Source organism: Somniosus microcephalus, chromosome 4 (genome assembly GCF_052327205.1).
Source record: "Somniosus microcephalus isolate GS21.2 chromosome 4, FLI_Smic_1.0, whole genome shotgun sequence".
Taxonomy (NCBI): domain Eukaryota; kingdom Metazoa; phylum Chordata; class Chondrichthyes; order Squaliformes; family Somniosidae; genus Somniosus; species Somniosus microcephalus.
This window is the reverse complement of record NC_140990.1, coordinates 186,600,244-186,612,754: the sequence shown is the minus strand read 5'-3', so window position 1 is coordinate 186,612,754 and position 12,511 is coordinate 186,600,244. Positions and strand designations below refer to the sequence as shown.

The following is a 12,511-nucleotide window of genomic DNA, read 5'->3' as shown; positions in this document are numbered from 1 at the left end:
TGGGGGTTCATTAAGGGCTCCCGGCCTGTACATAATATCATAGTCGAACGTGGATAGTTCGATCCTCCACCTGAGTATTTTGTCATTCTTGATTTTCCCCTTTTGTTTGTTATTAAACATGAAAGCCACCGACCGCTGGTCGGTGAGCAGGGTGAAACGTTTGCCGGCTAGGTAGTGTCTCCAGTGCCGCACTGCCTCCACTATAGCCTGTGCCTCCTTCTCGACAGAAGAGTGCCTGATTTCAGGTCCCTGAAGGGTTCAGGAGAAGGAGGCCACAGGTCTCCCAGCCTGATTGAGGGTCGCAGCTAAGGCAACGTCTGACGCATCGCTTTCGACTTGAAAGGGAATGCTTTCGTCCACTGCACACAGTGCAGCCCTTTCAATGTCCTGTTTGATACTGGTGAAAGCCTCCCGAGCTTCAGCTGATAGTGGGAAGGACGTCGATTTAATGAGGGGTCGGGCCTTATCAGAGTAATTGGGCACCCATTGGGCATAATACGAAAAAAATCCCAGGCACCTTTTTAAAGCTTTGGGATTGTGTGGCAGGGGCAGTTCCTTTAGGGGGAGTAATCGGTCAGGGTCCGGTCCAATTACCCCATCTTCCACCACACAGCCGAGGATACAGAGACGGGTTGTGTTGAAGACACATTTGTCTTCGTTGTAGGTTAGATTCAGCTTTAGGGCAGTTTTTAAAAATCTCGCAAGATTTAGATCGTGGTCTTGCTGGTTGTGCCCGCAGATAGTGACATTGTCCAGATAGGGGTAGGTAGCTTGTAGTTTATTCTCGTCAACCATACGGTCCATCTCACGTTGGAAGACCGAGACCCCATTTGTTACCCCGAAGGGCACTGTGAGAAAATGGTAGAGGCGCCCGTTCGCCTCGAAGGCGGTGTATGGGCAGTCCTCCGTTCTAATGGGGAGCTGGTGATACGCGGATTTGAGGTCGATAGTCGAGAAGACTCGGTATTGCGCAATCTGGTTGACCATTTCTGATATGCGGGGTAAAGGGTAGGCGTCCAGTTGGGTATAAATATTAACAGTCTGGCTGTAGTCAATTACCATCCGTTTCTTTTCATTATTTTTAACTATGACTACTTGGGCATGCCACGGGCTGGTACTGCATTCAATAATGCCTTCCCGCAGGAGTCTGTCCACTTCCGCCTTGATAAAGTGTCCGTCTTCCAGACTGTACCGTCTACTTTTGGTCGCTATGGGCCTACAGTTCGGAGCGAGATTAGCGAATAAAGAGGGCGGGCTGATTTTTAAGGTTGATAGGCCACAGACTGTGAGTGGCGGCTGGGACCCGCCATATGCTAGCGTGACACTTTCATGGTGGCACTGGAAGTCCAGGCCCAAGATTACATTAAGAGAGTTCTGGCATCACGAGGAGTTTAAAATCCTTGTAGTCCGTGCCTTTTACAGTCAATGTTACCACACAGTAGCCCAAAATGTCCGAAGTGTGGGGCTTAGCAGCCATAGCAATTCTGCTCCGTGTAGGGGTTACCGTTAATGAGTGCCGCCGTACCAGGCTAGGGTGGATAAAACTCTCGGTACTCCCACAGTCAATTAAACATTTCGTTAAATTCCCGTTTACCTGTATGTCCATCATGGATTTTGTCAACGGGTGTGACCTGGATTGCTCCACCGTGATCGAAGCCACTGTTGGGCCCTGGGCGGCCGTTGAGTCGGGAAAAGATGGCGGATCCCAAGATGGCGGCCCGCACGGCATGCACGAGGCGGTGACGGAGTTGGAAATCGGATTCCCCCTGCAGACTTCGTTAAAATGCCCCTTTTTCTTACATTTGAAGCATGTAGCGTCCTTCGCTGGGCATCGTTGTCTGGGGTGCTTGGCCTGGCTGCAGAAGTAGCATTTCGGGCCTCGAGACAATGCCGCTGTCGTAGGACTCCTGGGTGAACTTCTGTGTGGGGACTCCGGCGGCGTAGAGCTGGTCTGAGTCCTGGATGGGGAAGATGGCCGATTCCAAGATGGCGGCCCCCTCGGCGCGCACGAGGCGGTGAGGGCCGCATGGCCGGAAGAATAAGAGTCAGAGTTTTTCTGGGCCACGTCCAGCGATCGCGCAGTGGCCACTGCCTTTTTTAAGTCCAGGACCTCCTTCTCCAGCAGTCTCTGCCGGATATAATTCGATTTGAGGCCCGTGATGAAGGAATCGCGGACCAATTCGTCAGAGTACGCGTTGGCCGTCACGGCCTTGCAGTTACAGTCCCGGACCAGGTCCTTTAGGCCCTGTAAGAAATCGTCCATTGATTCCTCTGGTCGCTGCCTGCGTGTAGCCAGCAGATGTCTGGCGTACACTTCGTTTACCGGCCTCTGGTATTGGGCCTTCAGGATAGTGATGGCCTCCGTGTAAGAGGTGGCGTCCCGGATGAACGAATAAGTCCGATGACTTACGCGAGTAGTCAGTAGACTCAGTTTATCTACCTCGCTAGCGGATGAGGCCCGCGAAGAGTTCGAAGCATTTGAGCCAGTGTCCAAATTGATTTGATGCTTCAGCAGAATGTGGGTCCAAGTCCAGACGCTCTGGTTTTAGGAGTCGATCCATCCTAGTGTTCCTTAGTGATTGAAATTGCTGGGCCTTCAATAACCACAAAACTAGAAGTTATAGACTTAAACAAGTTGGCTTTTAATCACTAAGATCAGAGCTAACATCTCAACACGCCGACTGGTTCACAGGAATGAGTCATACAGATCCTGGGATCTTTATGTAAGAGAAGTCAGAGGCGGAGCCAAGAGCCAAGACCTGGAACCTCCCAGGTTAGTCGGGAAAGAGGAAGTGAAACTATACACAGTGGGGGAGGGTAATATACATGAGTGCAAAACGAATACAGGACCAAGACAAACAGATTTCATTACAAAACCCTAAAGTCAGAATCACATTACAGGAAACTCTCGATTTACCGGCACCTAAATAACCGGAAATCTCTATTAACCGGCAAAATTCAGGAGTAGTTTCAGGTAAGTTTTACTTCATATTAGTGGCCGTTCCTGGATCTGTGTAATCCCCGTGTAACCGGGGTTCCTGCACCTGTTGCTATGCAACAGGGACGCCTGGATCTGTGGCCGGGGTTCCTGCACCTGTTGCTATGCAACAGGGACGCCTGGATCTGTGGCCGTGTACGGGGCTCTCGTACCTTTTACTATACCTCTCTGTAATCCGGACTTTTTGATAAACCGGCACCATGCCGGTCCCATCTGTGCCGGATAAAAAAAGTTTCCTGTAGTTTGATTTTATTAATAATGACCCAACACCATCTTTATTGAAGAGCATTCCATCAAAATAACTCAAAGTTAAAAATCCCTAAAAGTAACCACCTGTAGAAACTAATCTCAAAAAATAAAATGTGTTTAATTGCATACTGTGCGTGTGAAGACTCCAACGCTGTGTGTGCTTAGTGACTAACATATGAAAAACGACAGGAAAAGACCAGCTGATCCACCAAGCCTGTTCCATCCCACATGGTGCAACCTGCACAAACCATTAAGCCCCTCCCACCTTGCATCCTACTTCGCAGCCACACAATCGCCTTGGACAGGCAACAAAAAGAAAAGAAAACTTAGGCCAATTTCAGAAAAAGTAACTCTGGAAAATTTCTCCAAAACCCCCGCAGGCAATCAAGCAAGCTGCAGGAGACCACAGTGGTTGGTACCACTATCGCTGTCAACCTTGCCATCTTCTATAACTTAAGATGTCTTCTGTTTGCAGGAACTTGTCCAGCTCCATTTTGAACACTGTACAATATATGCACCCTCTGTTTTCCCCGGTGTCTTGGCCAACATTTACCAAGCATAGCCTGTACATTTATTTCAGTACCTGTGCAGAGAACCACATCTTCCCCACCCCCAACAGTGTACAGGAAACTTTGTGTTATCCGGAGGCTAAATGTCCGGCAAAAATCAGGAGTCGTTTTGTTAGGTTTTTTTTCTTCTCGTGGCTTTTTTTCTTCTCGTGGCTTTTTTTTTCCAACAGTCAGGCTCTGCAAAGTCTCTGTAGCTTAGCAACAGCTTCAGAGAGATGCTTCCAAGGTACAGGCCGACTGTTTAGAAGCTGTTGCTAAGCAACAGTGTTTGTTGTCAGATACGGAGATGAAAAGCTCCGTATGCTTCAACATTAACGCTGGTGTGTCCGGCAGTTTTGAGGGAACGGCAACAGCTCGGTCCCGTCGGTGCCGGATAGCACAAAGTTTCCTGTAATTTGGCACTCCATTCACATTTAAAACAAAATTGGAGCCTGGCCTATAATGGAATAGATAATTATAACAAGGGTGTCAAGTTTATTCAGAAAAGATCGAGTCATTCTGCTCAGATTTTCAGGACTGTTTTCAGCTTAATTTGATGACCAGATTCACAAATGTATTCCTGATGACCTATTTCATGACCTGCAAACTGTCTTCAGTCTTTCTTTCCGCCCCCCCCCCCCCCAATTACAAAAAATTTCCATTAATTTCATTTGTAACCCTTGACAGCAATTGTCTAGACTGAGCCTAATCCTGTACTCATCCAATGCCCAAAAAAGCACACTTCCAAAAAGGATCTCTGGATAGTGATCTGAACCCCAGCCTAATCCTGACTAACCGAGGTCTGCTGTCGTGCCCTACTTCCATACGGGTGGGATCAATTAATTCAGCCCAGATATGGGGCCATCCTGCTGAGCTAATCACATGAATCATTAGAGCAACCGGTCTGATTTTTCTAACAAATGTTGTTCGTACTGTTATTGAGCTACTTTTCCAATGGTGGCATTTCCCCCTCCATGGCTTCTACTTGGATCCTCTTTCGGCGACGTGGCTCCTTTTCCTGAGCATTTATAAAGTCTTACACACCTTGGTGGTCAGAGGCCAGAAAAGTTACATTCTGCTTTCTGCTCAATTAAGATTCGTACTTTAGATCAGTTATAAAGGAGCTTCGACGGTACTCAATAATGCTCTGAAGCATACAATGATTTCCCAAAAATACATCACACAACAAGACATATATACGAGTATACAAAAGGAAAGATGAAAAAAAAAACTATAGGACCCAATCCCTCCAGGTTATGGCGCAACCTCCCACATCACTCACCCACCCCCTTACTATCGCCTGAGAAATGCAAAAACTAGAGGGGGGAAAAGAAACCTGCAGCCAATGCAGGAGAAACTCTGGGAAATTGTTCTAACTCCCTATGGGCAAGAAAGCACGCTCCAGGAGACCACAGTTGCCTAAGACACATCACAATCATAGCTAACTAGTAACTTACCTCCTACCAGTGTCAGCTGTGGCTCAGTTGGTAGCATCCTTGCCTGAGTTACGAGGTTATGGGTTCGGTCTCACCCTGGAGACTTGAGCACAAAAATCTAGGCTGACACTCCAGTGCAGTACTGAGGGGGTGCTGCACTGTTGGAGGTGCCATCTTTCGGATGAGACATTAAACCGAAGCCCCGTCTGCTCTCTTGGGTGGACGTAAAAGATCCCATGGCACTATTTCGAAGAAGAGCAGGGGAGTTATCCCCAGTGTCCTGGCCAATATTTATCCTTCAATCAACATCACTAAAAACAGATTATCTGTCATTATCACATTGCTGTTTGTGGGAGCTGCTGTGTGCAAATTGGCTGCCGCTTTTCCTACAACAGTAGCTACGCTTCAAAAGTACTTCACTGGCTGTAAAGCGATTTGGGATGTCCTGTGGTCGTGAAAGGCGCTATACAAACACAAGTCATTCTTTCTTTCTTATGACTGTAAATGTCCTCAAGAAATGCTTGTTGATATAGTACAACCAGATGCTGAATAAATTGGATCAAAACCATCAGTGCCGGTTATGTTTGCTCTGGTGTTGCAGATAGGTTTGCTGCACTTTTGCACATGGAATTTGGAATACTTTGGAGCCATTTCTATTCCAAAACAGCCAGCTAAACAGAGTATTTGAAGAACAAGTCTAGATAACAATGGTAACAAAAATCTACCTGCTAAGAAAAATGCAGGTATATGGACAAGATAGCTTTTTATGAACATTGGTTAATCAATCAGATTACTTTGACTGGCTTAACTTTCTAATAGAGATTTTTTTTGGAAACACCATATATGGATAAGTAGCTAGATTTTGGTAAGAAAAATATTACTTGGAAATTTTTACTTGGAATATTTACTTCCTTCCCTTTATTTAGCTACTTATCCATATATGGTGTTTAGCTGACAGGTATATAGTTACATTGAATATACAGCACAGAAATGGGCCATTCAGCCCAACCAGTCCATGCTAGTGTTTATGTTCCACTTGAGCCTCCTCCCATCCTCAGTATAAGCATAACCCCTATTCTGTTCGCCCTCATATGCTTATCTAGCTTTCCCTTAAATGCATCTATACTATTCGCCTCAATCACTCCCTGTGGTAGCAGGTTCAACAGTCTCACCACTCTCTGGGTAAAGAAGTTTCTTCTGAATTCCCTATTTGATTTCTTGGTAACTATCTTGTATTGATGGCCTCTAGTTTTGCTCTTCCCCACAAGTGGAAACACCCTCTCTGTGTCTACTCTATCAAAACCTTTCATCATTTTGAGCTCTATTAGATCACCCCTCAGCCTTCTCTTTTCAAGAGAAAAGAGATCCTGTTCATCCTTTCCTGATGGGTATAACCTTGCATTTCTGGTATCATCCTTGTAAATCTATTTTGCACCCTCTCTAGCGCCTCTATATCCTTTTTATAAATGGCGACCAGAAGTGTGGTCTAACCAAGGTTCGATATACAAGTTTAGCATAACATCTCTACTTTTTAATTCTATCCCTCTAGAAATAAACCCTAGAGCTTGGTTTGCTTTTTTTTTTTTTTTAAATGGCCTTATTGACCTGCACTACAACTTTTAGTGATGCGTGTATTCGTACTCCCAGATTCCTTTGCTCTTCTACCCTATTTAGATTTTTAATTTCCAAGTAATATGTGACCGCTTTATTTTTCTTACCAAAATTTAATACCTCACACTTATCTATGTTGAAATTAATTTGCCAGTCTGTGTTGCACTTAGCTTATAACATTTATATTTCTCTACAGTAAATAGTTTGCAAGCACACAATGAAATCAGCTCCTGGATTAATCACACATTGCTCACCTCCTGGTCTATGTCAGTTTTGCTGTCTTTCTTCATCACCTCTGGAGGCTGTTTGAGTGTTTTTTCCTCTGTTGCAACTTTAGGCTACAGAAATAAAAAGCAGCATTAAAACAGAGTAAACTAGAATAAAAAGATATTTGAAACATTTCTAAATAAAAGCAATCATCAATTTTATTACACAAATGATTAAATCTCAAATTGTGTACTACACAGGATCATAAACTTGCTTCTGATGAACAAAGCCACAGTTTATTTGACCTCATCCTTCCAGGATACCAACGTCTATCCTAACATCTTCCCATTACAGCATCTTGCAGTTTCTTAAATGTATCCAGTGTTCTGGCGTCAATCACCTTTCTTGGGAATGTGTTCCAGCTACTATTCATCTTGTGTATGAAGAAATACTTCCTGATCTCTGCCCTAAATTTGTCCTCTACAACCTGAAACCTGTGCCCCATTGTCTTCCTGCTTTGGCATATCTGAAAGTATTGATTCAGGTTCATCATTTACTATATCCCATTATATACCTCCATAAAAGGTCTCTTGCGAGACACTGCTTTGAGACTGAAGAATCCTAGTTTATCAAGTTATTTTGCATAGCTCTTCTCCGACACTAGAGATTAGCCTTGCTGCTGTCCTCTGTGCCAACTCCAAGGCCTGGATGGTCACTTATGTTCTGACAACCAGAGTTGTACACAGTACTCGAGGTGCAGTCTGTACACTTTCAGGAAGAACTTCAACTTGAACTGAAATTATTTAACTATATAACCAGGTATCCTTTCTGCTTTGTTTATTGCCACCTCTTATGAGCATGGTGAGCATTGAATCACCTAAAAATTCTAGGTCTCTTTAAACGTCCCCCTTGGTTAAGTTTTATCCCGCCTATGAAGTACATATACCTCCTATTTTTACTTCCAATAGCAGTACCTCACATTTGTCCATAATAATGAAATTAATTTACCCATATTGAACTTCAATTGCCACTGATCAGTCCAGCAAATCCTCTCTAACTCTCTTTGTAAAATCTTTGGTAGTTTCCTGAGTGGATAGTCTGCTCTCGTTTGCCGTCACCTGAGAAATTAACTGTATTTCATTGAGACTGCAATTCCATGAGAAGGGAATCATAGAATGGTTACAGCACAGAAGGCGGCCATTCGGCCCATCGAGCCCGTGCCGGCTCTCTGCAAGAGCACTTCAACTAGTCCCACTCCCCCGCCCTATCCCACTAGCACCGCAAATGTTTTTCTTTCAGGTACTTATCCAATTCTCTTTTGAAAGCCGTGACTGAGTCTGCCTCCACCACCCTTTCAGGCAGTGCATTCCAGATCATAACCACTCGCTGAGTATCTAGGATATCGTACATAAGGTTCTCCCCCCCACGCCCCCCCACACTGTATCCTTTCTTACCTTAAACCAATATTTACTTCCTTCCCTTTATCTAGCTACTTATCCATATCCATGTCTTTTCCTGAATTCCCACTGACCTTAGCTTCTAAAGGAGTCTATTGAGCAGTTTATCAAAGGCCTTTTGAAACTCTAGGTGCACTATATCATATGACTTCCCCATTAATTTAGGATATCATCTCCTCCAAATGCTTACGAGATTGGTCAGGCAAGATCTACCCCTTATAAACCCATGTTGGTAGTCATTTAATATTTGGTTGTTAAACTCAAATGTACTGTAATAGAGTAGAGTAGTCATTTAAGGGAAAAATGTAATGTTATATCTACAGTAATAGAATGGTTAAGACAGTTTGACAACTTTACAATACAGTTTCTAGGTTTAACAGAGCAAGTTATATGTGGCATTTAATTCTGGGAATAAAAGTATGAATTGCAAGATTATATATGAAACCTACACACTTGTCAGAAGTGGGCTTCAACAGAAATGAATGGGCTTGCTTGGAATTTAACTGGTTTGCACAGTGGCAAAGACTACATGGGTTTGTTTTTGCACTTTGCTGCACACATTCTTTTAACATCTGCAAAACATTTGCTAAATTTAATTGCCATATTTTGTACTGTAAGCATGCTACCATATTCCACTAACTAAAACAAAGTCATGCAATTTAGAATTACCCTTCTCTCTGTTTTGTCCTGTTCTTTGGCTTTTTCCCTTTCCGCTTCTTGATCTCTGCCTTGGTCTTTTGAATGTTCGCGCTCCTTTTCTTTCTGTCTTTTTTCTCTTACTTTGTCTGTGTCTCGGTTTCTTTCCCTTTCTTTGCTTCTCCCTTTGTCCTTTTCCCCATCTCCTCTAATCCTGTCCTTTTCCACTTTTTCTCCTTCTCGATTCTTGTCCTTTTCCACTTTTTCTCCATCCCCTCGATTCTTGTTGTTTTCCTGATCTCTTTCTTTTGTTCTTGATCGATCCTTCTCCTGTTCCTTTCCCCTTACTCGTTTATCACCATCTTTGTATCGGTCCCTTTCTTTGTCCATTGGTTTTCCTGGTTCCTTTGACACTTCCTTTTCTTTTCGTTCCCTGCTGGTGTCCTTAATTCCATTCTCATTCTTTTCCTGTAAAGAAAAATTGGAAATTTACAGTTTGTAAACACTGCAGTTGTTGAAATGTGATATAGAAACTCAAGAAGGTTAAAAGATGGAGATTTTTTGGCAACTGTACCAGTAAACCGACTATTTTATACTCAACTAGCTGGGGTACCCGGCGTTGCTGAGGAAACTGAAGAACCCTCTGCCATGTTTATAAAACTGTTGGGATTGAAGAACTCTTGCTAAGCACCCAGGAGTGGTTGTTTAACTTCGTTTTTTGTTAATGGGGATCGCCAGTAGCCATATACTCCAGGTTTTACAGTTTTCCTTCTATGTGAATTTGGAGGTAGCAAGCAGAATTATAATTTTGCAATGTTATCATTGACATTAATGAGAGAGGGGGGAAGGAGAGAGAGGGGGGGGGAGAGGGGGAAGGAGAGAGAGAGAGGGAGAGGGGAAGGAGAGGGAGAGGGGGGAAGGAGAGGGAGAGGGGGAAGGAGAGGGAGAGGGGGAAGGAGAGGGAGAGGGGGAAGGAGGAGGGAGGGGAAGGAGAGGGAGGGGGAAGGAGAGGGAGGGGGAAGGAGAGGGAGGGGGAAAGAGAGGGAGGGGGAAAGAGAGGGAAAGAGGGAGAGGGGGAAGAGGGGGGAAGAGGGGGGAAGAGGGAGAGAGGGGGAGAGAGGGGAGAGAGAGGGGGAGAGAGGGGGAGAGGGGGAGAGAGGGGGAGAGAGGGGGAGAGAGGGGGAGAGAGGGGGAGAGAGGGGGAGAGAGGGGGTGAGAGGGAGAGAGAGAGGGAGAGAGAGGGAGAGAGAGAGGGAGAGAGAGAGAGAGAGAGAAGAGAGAGAGAGAGAGAGAGAGGGAGAGAGAGAGAGGGAGGAGAGAGAGAGGGAGGGAGAGAGAGGGAGGGAGAGAGAGGGAGGGAGAGAGAGGAGGGAGGAGAGAGAGGGAGGGAGAGAGAGAGGGAGAGAGAGGGAGGGAGAGAGAGGAGGGAGAGAGAGGGAGGGAGAGAGAGGGAGGGAGAGAGAGAGAGGGAGAGAGAGAGAGGGGGGAGGAGAGAGAGAGAGGGGGAGGGAGAGAGAGAGAGGGGGAGGGAGAGAGAGAGAGGGGGAGGGAGAGAGAGAGGGGGAGGGAGAGAGAGAGGGGGAGGGAGAGAGAGAGGGGGAGGGAGAGAGAGAGGGGAGGAGAGGGAGAGGGGGAAGGAGAGGGAGAGGGGGAGAGGAGAGGGAGAGGGGGAGGGAAGGAGAGGAGAGGGGGAAGGAGAGGGAGAGGGGGAGGAGAGGGAGAGGGGGAGAGAGGGGAGAGAGGGGGAGAGAGGGGGAGAGAGGGGGAGAGGGAGAGAGGGAGAGAGGGGGAGAGAGAGGGGAGAGGAGGGAGAGAGAGGGAGAGAGAGAGGGAGAGAGAGAGGGAGAGAGAGAGAGAGAGGAGAGAGAGAGGAGAGGGAGAGAGTGAGAGGGAGGGAGAGAGATGGAGGGAGAGAGAGGAGGGAGAGAGGGAGGGAGAGAGAGGGAGGGAGAGAGAGGAGGGAGAGAGAGGGAGGAGAGAGAGAGGGAGGGAGAGAGAGGGAGGGAGAGAGAGGGAGGGAGAGAGAGGGTGGGAGAGAGAGGGAGGGAGAGAGAGGGAGGAGAGAGGGGAGAGAGAGAGGGGGAGGGAGAGAGAGAGAGGGGGAGGGAGTGAGAGGGGAGGAGAGAGAGGGAGGGAGAGAGAGGGAGGGTGAGAGAGGGAGGAGAGAGGGGGAGAGAGAGAGAGGGGGAGGGAGAGAGAGAGAGGGGAGGGAGGAGAGAGAGGGGAGGGAGTGAGAGAGAGGGGGTGGGAGAGAGAGAGAGGGGGAGGGAGAGAGAGAGGGGGAGGGAGAGAGAGATGAGGGAGTAGAGAGAGGGGGGAGGAGAGAGAGAGAGGGGGAGGGAGAGAGAGAGGGGGAGGAGTGGGAGAGGGGAGAGAGGAGAGGGGGAAGGAGAGGGAGAGGGGAAGGAGAGAGAGGGGAAGGAGAGGAGAGGGGGAGAGAGGGGGAGGAGAGGGGGATGGAGGGGAGAGAGGGGGAGAGAGGGGGAGAGAGGGGGAGAGAGGGGGAGAGAGGGGGAGAGGGAGAGAGGGGGAGAGAGGGAGAGAGAGAGAGAGAGAGAGAGAGAGGGAGGGAGAGAGAGGGAGGAGAGGAGAGAGGGAGGGAGTGAGAGGGAGGGAGAGAGAGGGAGGGAGAGAGAGGGAGGAGAGAGAGGGAGGGAGAGAGAGGGAGGGAGAGAGAGGGGAGGGATGAGAGGAGGGAGTGAGAGAGAGGGGGAGGGAGAGAGAGAGAGGGGGAGGGAGTGAGATGAGAGAGGGGGAGGGGTAGAGAGAGAGAGAGGGGGAGGGAGAGAGAGAGAGGGGGAGGGAGAGAGAGAGGGGAGGGAGAGAGGAGAGGGGGAGGAGAGGGAGAGGGGGAAGGAGAGGAGAGGGGGGTAGGGTGAGGGAGAGGGGGAGGAGAGGGAGAGGGGAAGGGATGAGGGAGAGGGGGGAAGGAGAGAGGAGAGGGGGAGGAGAGGAGAGGGGGAAGGAGAGGGAGAGGGGGAGGAGGGTGAGGGGGAAGGTGTGGGAGGGGGAAGGAGAGGAGAGGGGGAAGGAGAGGGAGAGGGGGAAGGAGAGGGAGAGGGGGAAGGAGAGGGAGAGGGGGAAGGAGAGGGAGAGGGGGAAGGAGAGGGAGGGGGGAAGGAGAGGGAGGGGGGAAGGAGAGGGAGGGGGAAGGAGAGGGAGGGGGAAGGAGAGGGAGGGGAGAAGAGAGGAGGGGGAAAGAGAGGGAGGGGGAAAGAGAGGAGGGGAAAGAGAGAGGGAAGGAGGAGAGAGAGGGGGAAGAGCTGGGGAGGGAGAGGGAGAGGGGAGAGAGAGGGAGAGAGAGGGAGAGAGAGGGAGGAGAGAGGGAGAGAGAGGGATGAGAGGGGAGAGAGGGGGAGAGAGGGGGAG

At 48.1% G+C, this 12,511-nt stretch overlaps 1 protein-coding gene across 5 annotated transcripts in view; it reads right to left on the bottom strand.

Moving 5' to 3' along the window:
• The window catches only part of ift54 (intraflagellar transport 54), a 220,132-nt gene that overhangs the window by 146,579 nt on the left and 61,042 nt on the right, over positions 1 to 12,511 (bottom strand). For all 5 annotated transcript variants that reach the window (XR_015078122.1, XM_085985625.1, XM_085985622.1 and 2 more), the window contains 2 exons: positions 9,176 to 9,610; positions 7,097 to 7,180 (listed from right to left, as the gene is read on the bottom strand). Coding sequence is in view for 4 of the 5 variants with exons in the window: in XM_085985625.1 (XP_085841751.1) it covers positions 7,097 to 7,180; positions 9,176 to 9,610 (519 nt within the window). In the remaining variant the exon portion in view is untranslated. The remainder of the gene's footprint in view (positions 1 to 7,096; positions 7,181 to 9,175; positions 9,611 to 12,511) is intronic.